Consider the following 17,286-nt stretch of genomic DNA (forward strand, 5'->3'; position numbering starts at 1 on the left):
GTGTTTACTTCAGCGTGTATGAAAACAGGGATGCAACACTGCAGTGCAGGCTGTGAGAAAGAACAAAACAAAGCCTCTTTGGCACATTCAAGCGCTCTCCTTCACCTTGTGACACTGCTTCAACACATTTAAATATTTTTGGGAAAATATTGTCGTGTTATTTCACTTCTGAGGCACCGGTACGAGCGCTGTTTAGGCATTAGATTAATTGCAAACGCCCCGGTTCAGCACTGGATAAAATCCGAACGGCATCCATCCCTACTTGTCCAATGGGAAAGCTGGTTGGAGTAAACGTCCAGTCAACGCTAATTCAGGCTTCATTTATGCCAAATTTGGATTTTTTTTTTTTAGACAACTGACTGCTGTGTTGATAAGATTTTAAGCTTTAAGCGAAATCTGTTGCAAACATCTCAAACATCATTCATAAATATAAAACAAAGCATCATTCCAAAAAGCTTTTTAAAAACCTACATAACCTTGGTGCATTGTGGACTCCTCAGTTTTCCTCCTGTCTGCAGGAGTCTCTAACGTCCACAATCATCCTACCAAATAAACATTGACGTCTGCATAAAGTACGATTTCGAGAGCACCTCATTCTCTTGCCATTCAGCATTAACAAAGAATTCTATGTTGACTTAATGCGGAGAGATGACAGTTGGTCCTGGAGAGTGAAGGTGTTGTTTTGGCCTCTCAATGAGCTGGAGGGAATAGGTGGCGCTTTTCTTTTTCATCTGATTTTGTTGAAAGGCTTCTCCCTGAGCCGCTCGCTCAGACTCTCCCTGCCCTCAAGTGTTGCACAAGTCTGAGCTCGCCTGAAATTTTTCTTAAATTCACTCCACTTGCTGACCTCGGATTGTTCTGTCCAAATATCGATCCACTCAAACACTCAAAACGTCTCACTGATGCACAAACAGTCTCTGCCCTTCGACATCTCCAATGTCTTCTTCAATCAGTACCAATAAAAAGGCAGAAGGGTGGCTCAGAAAGTGGTTCTGCAGGACAGTTAGATGTATTTTATTTGACAGAATAGGGTGTTTGACGCATTGTTGTGCTACTCAGTACCTGTTGTGTTCTGCTTACAGTAATGCCCACCATTGAGAAGCTTCTGAATCCCAACTGGAGGGAGAAACTTCAGGATAAAAGCCCCACTAGAGCCGGACTGCTCAAAGGTCAGTGTGAGACACTGCCACCAACTATTACACCTTGTATTCCCAAAGATGGTAAAAATAAGAATTTGCCTTCTTTTAAATATTAGTGCTATTATATAGAATGTAATGCTCGTCTACATAGGAGGCAAACATCTAACATTGAAGAGCTCCATCCAATTAGTCAACAATGTAAAGGCGTCCATCTGCATAAATGGATTTATTTGATTCAGTAAATACATCGAGCTGCCTCAAAGGTGTTTTAGCACATTTAAGTTAATGATTTTTTGCAACTTTCCCGTCTTTTGCGATATGCTTATTGCACTGCTGGATATCGTGATAACGATAAATTGTTAATTTATTGTGCAGGTCCCCATTTACCTGTAATTTATTTTCTCACATTAGAACATACGTAAGTCATAGGAGTTTCATACTAACCCAATAAAAAAACCACAATGTCATGTAATCAAACAAATGCATCAAGTTAAGGTGGTTTTTGAATTCCATTTTTGTTCAGCACATGCTTCCAAACAAACTAAAACACTTGGCAATCAACACAAATAGTTTACTGCAGAAACAATACCAAAAGGTAAGAGACTTGGAATGAACGACTTAGATGTTCCCCCCAATAGGTTTTGTGTTGAAATGATGCCAGAGGAGGTTTGGATATTTTAAGTCATTCATTTTACTCAAACCTTGGACCGTAGCAGCGCCCATTTATTATAATAACCAGGTTTGTAAATATTAACAGATGCATATCTAAAGTCAATATAGTACTGAAAGTCACGGCAGTAAGGGTTCAAATCAAATCATGTTAGTGAAATGCTCTAAATGCTATCAAAATCGATCAGAAAGTAAACAACAGAATTTGTAAGTTTCTCTTTCTGCTGAGCTCTCTATGGTTTGTAATAAACATGTTGCTTTTGTCGCTTAAAATAAAAAGTGCAAAATTGCACATCCTATTGTTTTGTTATTTTTGTAAAATGAATGAATGAATATTCTGGTTGGAATTTATAAATTGTGGATTTTTTTAATATACTTTTGACAGATGATATAGGAAAAGGTCAAAGCTCGAATAAAAATTAACTGACTCCTTCCAGGTACTCCTGAGTCTCTGGCAGAGAAGGAGCTGCAGTTGTTGATGATGATCAACCAGCTGAGCGGACTGAGAGAGCAGCTGCTGGGGGCCCACTCGGAGCAGAGGAACATGGCCGCGCTGCTGCTGGAAAAACAGCAGCAGCAGATGGAGCTGGCTCGACAACAACAGGAGCAGGTAACACTCATGCAAACGGACGTGCTTGAGGATGCATTTCTGCATGTTCGCCGTATATATTCTAGATGAAGCTTCTAATGGGCCAAAGGAAAGAGCAGAGAGTGCCTGTGTGTTGTTGCTGTTTGTGTTTTGACTGCAAATGAGTTTTAGGCAAATCCGACAAAAGAAACTGGAAAGGGGCCTTTGTTTGAGGTTTCGTTTTCAGGCATACAACAACGCAAACGTCCTGCTCGTTCAAACAGTCTGTTCTTTGTGTCTTAGATTGCAAAGCAGCAGCAGCAGCTGATCCAGCAGCAGCACAAGATCAACCTGCTCCAGCAGCAGATGCAGGTCATCTCCTGGAAACACTTTCATACAGAGTTGAACAAATGACTCTGAAAAGGGAAACTGTAAGGTTTCCCGTTTGTCCCAGCAGGTGAACATGCCCTACGTGATGATCCCGGCGTTCCACCACAATACACAACCCCTTCCGGTTGCCTCCGACCCCCCGATGGCTCTGCCTCTGCAGCCAATTCCCTGCAAACCAAGTAAGTTGTCCCACCAACAAAAGGGCTTCATTTTAGAAGTTTAAAAAACAACTAAATCCAGGGTACTAGAGCTGGTAATCTTTAAGTAACATTAGCAGGACACTGGTAATGATGGGCTTTTTGTCATAGATCAGATAATTGCATGTTACTCCAGCCATGTGAGGGATAGATGGATGGATACCAACCCATTTACTATTTTCTAGAACTTTAGATCAGACCTGCTTCTCAGTTCAATATTGAGAATAATTTAATTCATATCTTAGTTTGAAGTTGATCCATTTAAAGAAGAATGCATTTAGATTTATTTACATAAAGTCAGAGTGGAAAATACGAGGGGAAAAACCAACAGAAGTGTGTCCTTTTTTCTAAAGAAACTGTACCCTTGAATCTTTAAATCTATGTAGCTATCTGATCTGCCAACCCTTAAACTTGTAATGCTAACCTTCACAGCGGTGGACTATCCAATGCAGCTGCTGCCGAACACTCACCCCTCCCCCGTCAAGAGAAGTAGCGGTTCATTTCGACAGGTACAACACCGGGATCATGTTTGTACTGCTATCCTGTCATTTGCATGCGTGCCTTTGAATGCTCACATTCCCAACAAAGGGGTGAGTTGTTTATTTTCTGTGTATTGGGTTAAAGTACAGTCAAAGTTTGCCTGGATACAGGGATGTCAAAGAAAGTGAATCCCCAGGATTAATGAAAGAATATATTCTCTGGTGTTTTGTAGATGATAAAGCTTTAGGAACACACCACACCCTCTGTTTAAAGGTTTCGTGTGTGTGGTGTAGGTGTGTGAGCATGCAGTGTGAACAGTGCTTGCACGTCAATTTCCCAAGAAGGGGTAGACCAACACAGCCTGATTAAACAAGCGTAAAGAAAGAGCGAGGATCACCTGAGGACCAAAAATGCTAAAAAAGTGTGACAGATGTGTTCCGGCATGCCAACTGTGCCGCTCAGAGCCGGAACACTCCCCAGTAACTTGACGGGGTTTGGGCCCCACCTTTGCTTATCATCTCTTCTGATGTTTTTAGGAGGCCAGTCAACCCCTGAACTTGACCTCCAAGCCCAAAGGACTGGAGATGAGGAAGACATCCAGTCCACAGAGCCTGGAACTGGGATCGTTGGCCTACAGACATGGAGACCACCAGAGAGAAGTGTCCCACAGTCCACCACGATCCGCCCTAAGTGAGTTCAAGTCCAGACGGCAATAGGGAAAAGGCCTGCTTTGGTTTAACATAATCCAGAGATGGAAGGAAAGCACGTGTCAGTCCAAACTGAAAGTTGTCCTTTGACCCTCCAAACCCTAATGTGAAGTGTGTTTTCAACAGGTTTTCTACAAAAATGTTCCAAAAAATTACAAACATATAATTAATTATATTAAGTTGTGATATTTTCCCATTTTTATAAAGTTTTTGAAACATATAAGAGAATATTCTGTAGAAGAAAAGAAAAAAAACAAGTCATATGTCTTAATCACCTGATTCGTCGTATCCGGTTCAATCCTACAATTAAAAAAAACAATAATCCAAGTCTGTTTAACAAACAAAAGTAGGCAGATAAAGTTTATTGTTTTATCCCGACTTTCCTTCTGTTTAACAGAGGTGTGTACCATAAGAAAACATGTCGCCAACTCCTTTATCCTTTGTATTGCAGTTTATTTTGCACAAAGCAGCCAACTGGAAACAGCCAGGGCCACTTTTTATTTCTTTAGAAGTTCTCTTTAATTTTTTGCAAAAATTTCAATACAATCCCTCACTTCTATAGGACCTTTTTGCTAAAATTAAAGGAAATTGGTCTATTTAAACCAGAATAAATTACCTTTGCCTATTGTTTGTCTGAGTGGCTCAAAAAATTGTAAAAATGTACCTGATAAATATATGTGAAATGTGAGCAATTGTTTGTCTTAATCTAGCCTGATTGCTTACAGTCCCACTCCAACTCTATTTTTATCTGTTGTAAAGTCGTTGCCAGTGGTCATTATGATTATGCTGTTTTTAGCCAAAACAAAAAGCCTGTGTCAATTTTGAAGACCTTTTTGGAGAGTGGCAGTAGTTCATCAGACGTTTGCCTCTTAGTTGTGGCCAGGACTGTTGGTGCAAAACTAAACACTCTCTCACACTAGCTTACAGCCCCTCACAACCCCAAGCTAACATTACGGATGCAACAAAACCCGCAAGCAATATGAGACCCATCCAGCTGTGCAGTTTTGAGCCAGATGCCAGCTCAGGCGAGGAAAATGAAGACATTATTGGATCCATTTGTCTTCAAGTGGATGCATCAGAATGGAATGGAGCAGGGAGGTGTTGCCCCCCCCCATTGTAGTAGCTGTTTCACAACTGAGAGCTTTTTCAAACAACGGGTTTTTGTATGCTCCTGATCCATCAAGACATAAAAAAAGAAATACTCAGAAATGCAGTTTTATTGTTTGATCCTTCTATGCATGTCCTCCATCGTGTTAAAAATGCTGCAAGAACATGTTAAAAAAAACGAAAACATGATTTTCATAGGAGGGGGTCTTTAAATGTAGTTTGTTGCCTGTAAATTTTTTTTTGTAATTTCTTAAAACAGGTTGTGAAGCTTAGCCTTTGTTTCTAAGTTCAGAAAAATCACTGATGCATTTCCCTCAGAGGACAACGAACATTTAACCTTCCTCTTTCTCTTGTTGTTTTCTCCTCCTTCACTGTAATTTCTTTTTACAGCTCTTTTGTTTTCACATCTCATCATTGCGCAACGTTTTTGTCTTCAGGTTTCCTAGGAGACGGCGACGTAGTCTCCCAAGCCATTCACGATGCCCAGCAGCTCCTGAGGAGTCACAGCGGCGGAGGCCGAGAGAGGGAGAGGGACGGAGGAGGAAAAGTGGTGAGACGACACTAAAAGCACACACAAGTGGCGAGCCACCGTTAGGGGTCTCTGTGGACATTGATCTTGCCATTAAGATGCACCCAAAAGTATCCAAAAAAGTCCACAACATAACCAGTAAAAAAATTGAACGGTAAGGTGACGTCTGTTGGTTTCAGGTCTGATCTTTTGTACTAAAACAGAAAATAAGTCAGTAAAGACTAAATTTGGGCTTCACCAACTCTACAAGCTAAGTTGACAAAAATAAGCCAACACCGACCTTTTGTGTTTGTGCGTTGTAATATTAAAGTATATACAAAATAATTTGGAATAAATATACTTGCATTTTTTTCTCTACAGGAAATTTATTTAATTTCCCATAACAACTTTGCCATCTTATGGACAACAGGCAATATAATAAAAGCTAAAGTCAACTCATACGCTGCCAAAAATAATCCCCCTCCAAAAAAAAGAGAAATCAGATTAACAACAAAAGAAATTGTTTGAAATTTTTCTTTTTTTTGAAACCTTAAATTATAATTTTGACTTTTAAATCAGCTTTTTTTGGGGGAAAATATTAAATGTTTGAGCAGAAAAAACAAAACAACATGGACACTGACATCCTCCATTATCCTTAATGTCCCAAAATAATTATCTTAAAGCAAAGACTGCACAACAGTCAGGCACAGTGTAGGTACCATAAACATTCGGCCTGCAATAACCGTACGGGGTCCTTTCGACTGAGGATAACGTCACACTACGGTAGCCCCACTTGGACAAACTATGTAGCGTTGAGATCTGCTCAGGCTCTACATATTTTCATTTCACATTATTTTCCCTTATAAGTTGTGTCTAAAATTATTGTTTGTAGTGTTTACACAGAGATTTTGCCACCACCCACTTTGTAAAAAAATCTGTGGCTGTTAGAATGAATCTGCTGCTCCACACGAGCGAACCGTGTCTCTGAGCAGAGCAGCTGGAGTCTGGTAGCTTCGTGTTCGCAGGCAGGGAAGGTGCTTTGTTAGAGTGTGCGGTCCGGAGAAGGGTTCAGAACGCAGACCGTTCGGCTGCAAATGCACTTAATAATAATCATAATAATAATAGCACGTTTAGAAGATAATCTAAATGATAATCTCTATGTCAGAGCTCTGTTTGTTTACAACGGACCGCATAATATCTTCTTCTATGGTAGTATCGTAATTTGTCCAGAGCAATCACTATCTGATACGTCATCGGACCAATGGACAGCCAATCACATAATGTGACGTCAGAACTAGTCGAAGGACCCCGAATGGTTGTTGCACGCCAAATGGTTATGGTACCTACACTGGCAGTGGAGGAGTCATTTGCGGTGCACTTCTCTCACTTGAGCACCTTTTTACAACATCTGAGCTTTTAGACGTGAATATGGAACAATCTCTACACATTTTTAAAAGTGGGTCAAAAAAATGACGTCATCTAAAAAAATGGCAGCTAATACTTTAGCCTAATAGGGGTGCACTTTTTCTTTTATTCACCTAATTAAATAAGTGAACCCTTATCCTTTGGCCCTTTTGAATGGATAAAGGTGTCCCAGTATAGATAAAGGGATGGTAGTGGGAGAATATAAAGATTTTTATAAAAATTCTATGGGGGACATGCCTACGAATGAAGGGTTGTGGGAAATGTCTTCTTTTCCTCACTTGTTTTTCATTTGACTTTTGAGTAGCACTTTTTCACTTATCTTTGTGTCAACCCTAATTTCTGTTGGATCCAACGTTTTCTTTATGGCGTCCTAAAAACTTCCAGCTGCTTTTACGATCAAAATAACAAGCAAAAACATGAAGCTGTGGAGAGAACAGCACATTAAAGGGATTTCCTTGTAGTCTTGTTTTTCTAAAAGTGCCCATTTTCAAATTGGAACAAACTCAAGTACTCAGCCATTTATGTTCACAAATTAAAAAGTGACAAACACTGTCGTAATGACGTAAGTTACCTGAACGTATCCCTTTAGATCACATGTGTCGAACTCAAGGCCCGTGGGCCAAATGTGGCCCGCCATGTCATTTTATGTGGCCCGCGAAAGCATAACATTTTTCCATTTCTTAAAATAAAAATAAAAATTGGTGTGTATTTATTCATATCTAGGGGGAATTGGACTTCAAATTTCAGATTGGGCAACTATACATTAGGACTTAAACATTGTCCATATAACCTAACCTGACAGAATCAAGTGTAAAAGGATTTATGCTAGAGTAACAAGCAAACGTGTTTTTTATGCAACTGTACTTGTCACTTTTAAAAGTTATAATAAATAAATAAAAGAGTAATTTAACATTAAGGAGTATTTACGTTTATTTTTCATTACATTTAGTTACATGTATAAGTTATGTCTGGCCCTTTGAGGACAGCCACTATGCTGATGTGGCCCTCGGTGAAAATGAGTTTGACACCCCTGCTTTAGATGAACCACAGCAAATGACAGTGTATACGTTCACTGTTTGTTGAAAAAGTCAAACACAGTTCCAGACAGATAACTTTCTGTTTGTTGCAGCTCAAATGACAGATGTGGGGCGTCATAGAGACAGGAAAGTGAAATGCAAGGTGTCCATCTCATAAAATTAGAATAGGGCAAAAAAGTTGAATACTTTTGGCAGTCAATTAAAAAGTGTTTTTTATATATATCTATCACGCAACGACTGAACTATTTTAAGCCTTTAAAATACAGAGTGCTGTATCCAAGCATGTAAACAGGAAATTAAGAGAAAGGCAGAAATGCACCAGCAACCCAAAAGACAGCAGCCTCAAGAGGATGTCAAACAAAGTCCACTCATCAGTTTGGGGAAGCATTACAAGAAGTGGACTGAAGCTAGAATAAGTGCATAAACATCCAAACACAGACAAATACTAGACGAGGGCTACAAACGTTCTATGTCTAAGCCAGAGGTAACCTCAGAAGCATCTTACCTGAGCTAAGGGGGAAAAGAAATAGACCATTACTCATTGATCAAATGTTCTACTCTCAGATGAAAGTAAATTTAGCATTTTATATGGAAACCAAGGTCCAATAGTCTAAGGAAGAATAAAGAGGCAATACATTTGGTTTGCTTGACACCCAGTGTTAAGTTTTTACAGTCAGTGATGATTTGGGATCATGCATCATCTGCTGGTGGTAGTCCATCAGTTTCTGACGTCCAAAGTCAATGTAGCCATTCAGCATATCCCTTCAGGGTCGCCATAGAAAATCAGCTTTCACTGATTCAAATAGATAGTTTGGCAGAGGTTTTTAGGACGGATGGCCTTCCTGACACAACCCTATGCTTTATCCGGGTTAGGGACTGGCAGTAGCACAAAGGGTCTTGCCCAAGGACCCACAATGGGGGAAGCTCATTGCTGCCCTCTGTTGGGAAGCTGTATGGAGTTGCTGGTTTTATTTTTCAGCAGGACTTGTCACCTGTTCTCACAACCAATGGTACCAAAAGCCGGTTCGATGACCATGAAGTTACTGTGCTTGACTGGCCAGAGAACACAGTTGACCTGAACCTGATAGAAAATCTATGGGCTGTTCTCAAGTAGAAGATTAAACACCAGATCCAACAACAAAGCAATGTGGGCTTCACTGCGACACAGGCTGATTACCTCTATGCCACCGCACACTGATGCAGTTATTCATGCAAATGAAGGCCCAATAAAGTATTCAGTACAAAGAAATAAAAATACATTTTGAAAAACCTGACATTTATGCTAAAAACAATTTTAGGAGTCATTATCTAAAGACAATCCTCAAAACAAGAAATAAAGGTCGGAAATATTTTAAACAATGTGTATATGATTCAGAATGCAATGCAAGTTTACCTTTGTGAGTTAACTGCCAAACATTTTTTAACATTTTTAATTGTTTTAGAAGTATCTGTACTCAACAATGCTAACCAAGCTAAGAGCATTCCTTCGTTCTTGTTTTTCAATTCTTTAGTTTAATAAAGGGTGACACTGTACAATGTTGGAAAATGCATAAGACTATAAAAAGAAAACAAACGAAAAAGTAAAAACATTTAATTTTACATGCAATAACAGTACCATCAGAGAATTAACTTTCTTGTTAATGGTTCAGAATTTCTTAGAAATAGTGATGGTATTTAGTTCTGACGTATCTAATCCTATTGCTGTAGGTATGACATACCACAAATGCAGTACATTCTGTTTCAACTTTGGCCTTTTTTCCTTGTGCAGTATTCTTATGAAATAACTTTTTTTTTAATTAATGCCAAAATATGTTAAAAAAAAAAAGCTTAATCTGCTGTTTGTGAATGAAATAACATTTCAGATATATTGGAAATGTTCACATTATAGTTGGTGACGGCGCAGTTGTAAAGGAGAACACTTTGAATTGGCACTTCACGTCATAAACCCTGCTATAGGCCATGTACGAGTAGTGTAGAAAGAATACTTCCAACTGAATACTTCAGACTAAATTGGAACATTTTTAGTTTACAAGACATAGATGGTTTATAAAAAATAAACTTCAAGTATACTGCCTCACTTTAATTATAGACTAAGTATAGAACACTTAAATAAGCTAGTTTCGGCTAAGGGTCAACCACATTTTTAAACTCTTGAAGCTAACATTTTACAAACTATGGTAGTTCTTTTGCTGCATTAGCCAGCAAGTATATAAGTAAGGTTGACATACAGTCAAGAAATGAACCATCATTTTATAGCAAACAGTGGAAACCACCCAAAAAAAGAATATATGTAAGCTAGGTGCAGCAAAAAAGAAAAAACTGCGACTTGTTGGAAAAAAGTTGGACATTTTTTATCTGTGAAAATAAAAACCAATGTTTTAGCCAGTCACATGTTACATTTTTTAAAGCCAACTGCTGGTTGGTAGATTTTGGGTTTACTTTGCAAGAAAGTTAAAGGAAATGGTAAATGGCGTGTACTTATATAGGCGATTTCCTACCTTGCTATAGGGGGTTAAGTGCATTACAGTCACAGTCCTATTCGCCCATGCACACACAGATGGCACCAAGCTCAACCACCAGAAACAATGTGGCGTTCAGTGTCTTGCCCAAGGACATCAACTCATGGGCGGGCAGGGCAGGAATAGAACCTGCGGTCCTCTGATCTGAGATTGACCGTGCCACCCCTGTAACACGGCCGCCCTTAGAATAAGAATCATTAGGAGGTCAATCATATTAATAAGGGTTTTAAGTCCCTTACAGACTAGTCAGATTATATATATATATATATCTCTACCCACACACACATTTTTTATAGGAAAAGTTGAGTCAGGGAGGAAGTGGCTGTCTGGAGCTGGGTTTAGAGTTTCAGGGAGTCCTTGTCTGCAGGATTAAACTAAATTAAACAAATATCCCAGCTGTGCCACGCTCACAGAAGTACATTGTTACACCACAATTAACACCATAAGTTAGCTTTAAGACAGCTGTTCCACATTCAGTCATCTGCAGAAAAGTCCAAAATGTCAAGGACCAAAGACTCCAAGGTGTTAACATTTACAAGAAAACATCATTATTGCAGAAGGCTCCATGTGTCGTTTTATTTTCTAGCTCTTGAAAAAGAAAGAAAATCTCCCCGCTCTATGCCGGTCTTCATTCCTAGTAGCGACTGAAGCTTTGCTCTCGTCCTGAACAGCAGCTGTTCCTGCCTCACAATACCACAAAGGCCTCTGTGTGGCATTGACTGAGCCACCTGCCCTTCCTCTTTGTCCACAATAGTACTGTACTTGATGTCTGTCCTCCTCCATCTCTCCTGTGCTGCTCTGTTAACAGCAATACTGCTGACAGACCTATTTTGGTAGCACACTTAGCCTCACGGTGTGGATGTTTTACTGCACCGAAATAGATAGTGATGAGGTAACTTTGCAAATTCAGAGATGCTTCAGTCCTATCTCCGTCTTGTCTCCTTTATGCATCCCCACACGCAACAATAAACACAATTCTTCTTGATTCAAAGTGTTTTATTTCTTGTCTTTGCATTTATAACATGACAGTTAAAGAGCAGCTGATATGGCGAGCGTGTGTTCACCTTAAATAGCTCTGTGCAGGACCTCCACACACCTGATGCTGTTTCTGTCACTGTAATTCTAATGTTTTCTACCTGTTGTGGTGCGAGTATTAACCTAAATTCACTAACTTTTCTCCTCTGGGTTTTTTTTTATGTTTGCAGGAGTACAAAGGCTCTCCACGCAGCGGGAAAATCTCTCATTGTGAGCGAGAAGACCGAAACGATGTGGCGACAACTGAAGACCACCTCAGCAGTGACTCAGAGAGTAAGTGTTCCCTCAAGAGTTACATAAAAAGTCAGAGAATTTCCTGAACTCCATTTCTGAAGGGTTCAAAATGAAACATCATCTTTCCATAAAGTTAAGGTGCAAAAAACTGATTTTTTTTAAACGATTTTTCAAAATTGGCTGCAGCACAAAGTAAATTATTTATACGGGAGTTTCCGAAATGTTTGTTTGGTACTGATGGGCGGATGAAGCTTCATGAAGCATTGATTGGTTCACTCTATCACTGATTGGTTCACTCTATCACTCCAAATATCACTGCTACTAATTAAAAGAGTGTTGCATCTGCAGAATGTCTAAGAATAAAACTGTCATCAAACTACAGAAGTATCCAAATAGGCTACATCATTTACAGTGAGGACAGGGTGGTTGGGGTACAGACAATGATCATGCTTTTTTAACATTGAGATATGGCCAGTGATTATTCTTTAGGTTAAATATGATAAGTTTCGATGTAAAAATAACAATTTCTCCTATATTTCTTCACTCTTTCCAAACTATTTCATCCTCTAAAGAGTTATCCTTCTTTAGAAAAATACTGTCTCTTGTTTGCCCTTAAATTTTCTTTAAATTCAAAGGAGTCACTTTCTCTCATCAGCGCCACGAAAAAGGCAGCACTGATCTTCTCTATTGCCTAGCAGAAATATTTGCGGAGTTTTCATCAAAACTGCCTAACCACTTCTGTTAAATTGGTCCCTGCAGGTGCCCTCCCCGCCTCAGTTCCAGGAGGGTATGCCGAGCCGCGACCCACTCCATCCTCCGGACACATAAAGAGACCCATGAATGCCTTTATGGTGTGGGCGAAGGACGAGCGCCGGAGGATCCTGCAAGCGTTCCCTGACATGCACAACTCCTCAATCAGCAAGATCCTTGGTAAGCTCAGCTTTGAGTAAAAGAGGGGTTGGTTCTCCTTGCCGCTTGGCAAATGTGAGGCTACCTAAACGTCCTTGCTTTTCTCCTGAGAAGATTCTGGTTTTTCTTGAAACCTGAGGTTTCTTGGTAAGGGTTCAACTATTAAAACGTAGACCTAGTTTATCACCAATAACTTACCATAACCTGCATTAAGCATCACATTGTCAAAAACTACTACTGCTGAAGTAATCTGACGTCAACCTTTTTGAAGAAACGTCACTTTGGAATAAAACAAAACTAAAGACATATGAAGCTCAGATTTAAATCAATTTATGTTTTTGAGGTCCAAGTAGAGGCAATAAGTCACTTTGCAGTCGAAGAACAGGCAAGTGCTGAGACAAAGATTTGTGTTTGGGTCTGCAGGCTCACGGTGGAAGGGCATGTCCAACCAGGAGAAGCAGCCGTACTACGAGGAGCAGGCGAGGCTGAGCCGACAGCATTTGGAGCGTTACCCAGACTACAAATACAAGCCCCGACCAAAACGCACATGCATCGTGGAGGGCCGAAGACTACGGGTGGGAGAGTACAAAGCGATGATGAAGAGCCGCAGACAGGAGCAGAGATCAACCTACATGCACAGGTAGGACACTGCAGAGAGCAACAGGAATTTATGAGGGGAGACAAGTAAAGTGTCTTTCAGCTGATAGTCACTTTATTTGTTTAAAAGTGGTCTAACTTTTCCACTTTTAAAACTGTTAAACTGCTGAAGGTCAGGAGTGGTTTTGAGTTGTTTGCTTGGTTTTATTGTCTCTCCCCATCAATTGGAGATTGTTACAAAAGCTCAAAATTTCAGTTCGAAAAGGTGCGAGGCCAAACCTCAAGGTTATTGTGAATAACTCAATGCTGATTCTCCCGATTGTGGCGGTTTTGTTGTAAAATACTCAGACTTTGTCTACAGCTGTTGGGGCTTCATGACTCTACATAAACAGGCTTGTGATGTCACATCTGTAAAGAGGGGCTAGATGGGGACGAAGCACAGCAGAGGGGGACCTTCATATGACATAGCAGTTGTTATTCAGCACACAGACATCGTTTTCATACTTGAAACCTATTAGGTAGAATTTAATTAATTGTATAGTTTTTATTCAAACGTACTTAACAAGCAAACATGCATGTATTCCACTTTTTAAACAGGTCGGAGACATTGGTTCAAATTAATCTCAGCTGGTGTTGGTTCCAAAATATTTTTACATTATCTTTTAAGCTGTTTGCAACATTTCAGCCACTCTTGTCTAGTCTTTATTTCTTCCATTTTATGTCAACCCTTTATGCATGTCGCATCTTCTCCTTTCAGTCAAACAGAACCGCAGCAGATGCATTATCCCCACGGTGACAGTCAGTACTCTGCCAGCAGCGCCATCGCAGGAATGCCGTTTCACCCCGCACTGCTGGAGCATTACCTCCCTCAAGCCTCGCCAGCCCAGCGCCGACCTGAAGGCCAAGCCACGCCCCCCGCTTTGCCACGGGACAGGGAACGCGGAAGAGAGCGGCCGCAGTACAGCGGAGGAGAGGAAAGTGATGGAGGAGATAGGAGCGAGGGGGAGCTAGTGCTCCTGACAGACTGAGGGAGATGAGGGGAGATGAAGAAAAGTACTATAGACACACTGTAATGAGGCAGGCTCTAATCATTTTCTTCTTTAAACATGCTTTTTGTTCAAAAAAGGCAAAAACAAATCCCTTTTTGCTTTAAGAAAAACAAAACCCCCCATAGGGAAGGAGAAACGCGGAAAGAAAAAGTTGAAAAGTCATTGGTTTGTGCCTCTTTAACATTGTTCAGCACTGCCCCCTTGTGGCAGATGCTATTCATAGTATGTTATGTTGAGCTCTGGGGTTGTTTTATAAAAAAAAATATTTAAAATTATGTTTCTCTCTACAATGTGGGCTGTTTACACACATTTTTGTTTGGGAGTGGAAAAAAAAATATTTAAGCTAAATGAGATGTTAAAGTTGACAGGATTTTTTTTCCCACAGTGGCTCAGAGGATAAACTTCATTAACATCAACAGTGTCACATTTGCAGAGAAATTAATCTGCAGAACAAATCTAGGCAGCTAAAAACAAACATCACTTAATTAAAAATAATAATTAAGAGATGATTAAGATCTTAAGACTTAAGGTTTGGACACTATTGAATTGTTTAAAGAGGTTGTGAGACTTCAGCTGCAATAAGGTGAACTCTCAACTTTACACTAGCCCTCGGCGGTTACTTGGCAACACGTTTGTTTTGTCTCTTGGTACCTGTGTAAATGCTGATGCAGGCCAGGTAATATGTCAGTCCAGCCCTCATTTCAGTTCCCACTCAGGTGGTGGGTTGACCTCATTGTTCCATCAGTTTGAGTGTTTATTGATTGTTGTGTTAAGCTTTTCTATGTATGTCTGCTGTGATCTCTCTTTGCATTTCCTTTTTTTTTTTTTTTTTTTTTTTGTACAACATTAACAAGAGTTAAAAAAAAAAAAATCCCATAATTTTGGAAGGATTCCGATTCCCTTAAAAAGCCATTCCCTCACTAGGCTGCAAAACAAACAAAATTACAAAACAATGGTGCGTTTTTTTGACTTTTTTTTGCATGACTTGAGAGTTATTTGGTTTTGCAAAAATCTCACATGGACATAACATTTGGGCAAACATTTGAAACTCCATCCTCGCGTACACAGGAATTCCTTCAATATAAAGTGTGTTCGCCAATTCCAAAATCCAGTGCCCTAGAAATTTCCCAGAAGTCTCTGCGAAAAACCATTGTGCATCGATCCTTACTAGATTGACGAATATGGACCACGATGCTCGTATTGTAGGAATTGCTTTTTAAATCCAGGGCATTAGATGGTCCCACACTATAGTTTTTCAGTAGTTAGGGTGTAGGGAAGGAATTCAGACGTAGCCACAGACTCTTCCTTCTTTCATCAGTCAGAGACCGTTTTGTTAATGTTTTTTTAAATGTTTTTGACACAAACCTGCTGGTTTAAAACACCAACAAGAACTGCAAAAAAACAACATCATTTTTTTAAAAACATTTCAAATAGTCTCCTTCATAAGTTGAATTACAACAGCTTAGCAAAAAAAAAAAAAGGCAGATGACCCCCAAAAATGCATTTAAAGGTCACCCACTCAACAACACATGCAACTGATTTGCTATACCGGTATTTTTGTTCTTAGGAGGACACTTTTTTGGATGCTTCCTCCAACAAAACAGTCATTTTACAGACTTATTGGTTCAGACAGTCCAGTGACTTATACAGAATCATGAATATGAAGCAAAGTTAGTCAAGTTGTGGAGGAAAAGGCAAAAATTCTGATGATAGACAAAGACCATCCTAAATATGCAAATAAAAGAAAATAAAACTATTTATGACAACTCCTGCCTGCATTGAACCAGTTTAGTTGATTTGTTGTAATGTCCCAGAACGATCTTATCGTATCTCATCCAAAAGTTCAGCTTAAAATGTTCCTTCTGTAATGAAAATTCAACCTCTAAACTTAATTTCTAGTAATTAGGTTAGTTATTTCAAATTAATAAAATGCAGAGCAGACTACAAATTTGTTGACTACTACAGACTACAAAGTCGTTAAATTGCTAAAAATTACAATTTCTTGGTTGTATGACACTGATTTGCTTAAAGAAATTAATTTAAAAAAATACATAACTAGCCTTTGGCAACTCGCCTCTTTGACAAGTTTTTATTTTGGCAGGACATTTCTCATGATGTCAAAACAAGAAAGTGTTGAGGTTTGACCTATGGATTTATTAAACCGAGCGTTTTACGCGTGAATCAATATGTGTTCAGTCCAATTTTACATTATTTTTAAAAAATACTTTCTTTTATGTACAGAGATTAAAAAATAAAAATAAAGTGGAAACCTTTTATTTTGGCGGACAGATGTCGTTACCCATGCTGATGTAAATAAAGAGACTTTATTTTGTTTATAAGAGCTTGTGTAATTTAAAAGGTGTACATTTGTCACTGTTTTCAGAGTTGTTGTTTTTTTTCCAAAGACAATAAATTGCTTGTGTTATTTGTGTTTGGCATCATTTCCATGCGGTGTGAAAGGGTCTTTATTTTTTTCTATAGGTGTCATTCTTCTGCATTTTAAGGAAGTTTTTCTGTAGCTTGATCCTGTATTGTACAAATCTGTTGTTTTTAATGAAGTTAGAACTTTTTGACCATAAATTAAAAACTATTATCCAACTAAATGATGATTTTTGTTTGTTAAATTTAATTTGTTTTGACTTGATTCCATTTAATTTAGGATTATTTCAGCAAAATCTACTCTTTATAAATAAAATGTTCGACTTAAATTGTTTTT

The 17,286-nt window shown here is 39.1% G+C and overlaps 1 protein-coding gene across 2 annotated transcripts in view; it reads left to right on the forward strand.

Moving 5' to 3' along the window:
* The window catches only part of sox13 (SRY-box 13), a 57,655-nt gene extending 40,660 nt beyond the window's left edge, over positions 1-16,995 (forward strand). The window contains exons 4-14 of one of the 2 annotated variants that reach the window (XM_011475312.3): positions 1,083-1,169; positions 2,246-2,418; positions 2,680-2,748; positions 2,834-2,945; positions 3,396-3,472; positions 3,980-4,133; positions 5,695-5,807; positions 11,952-12,054; positions 12,775-12,945; positions 13,348-13,564; positions 14,279-16,995. In XM_011475312.3, the coding sequence (XP_011473614.1) occupies positions 1,083-1,169; positions 2,246-2,418; positions 2,680-2,748; positions 2,834-2,945; positions 3,396-3,472; positions 3,980-4,133; positions 5,695-5,807; positions 11,952-12,054; positions 12,775-12,945; positions 13,348-13,564; positions 14,279-14,549 (1,547 nt within the window). In that variant the 3' untranslated portion in view covers positions 14,550-16,995. The remainder of the gene's footprint in view (positions 1-1,082; positions 1,170-2,245; positions 2,419-2,679; positions 2,749-2,833; positions 2,946-3,395; positions 3,473-3,979; positions 4,134-5,694; positions 5,808-11,951; positions 12,055-12,774; positions 12,946-13,347; positions 13,565-14,278) is intronic. The other variant, XM_011475313.3, reaches the window with a different exon arrangement.
* The last annotated feature ends 291 nt before the right edge of the window (positions 16,996-17,286 follow it).

Source organism: Oryzias latipes, chromosome 5, assembly GCF_002234675.1.
Source record: "Oryzias latipes chromosome 5, ASM223467v1".
In the NCBI taxonomy this organism is placed as follows: Eukaryota; Metazoa; Chordata; class Actinopteri; order Beloniformes; family Adrianichthyidae; genus Oryzias; species Oryzias latipes.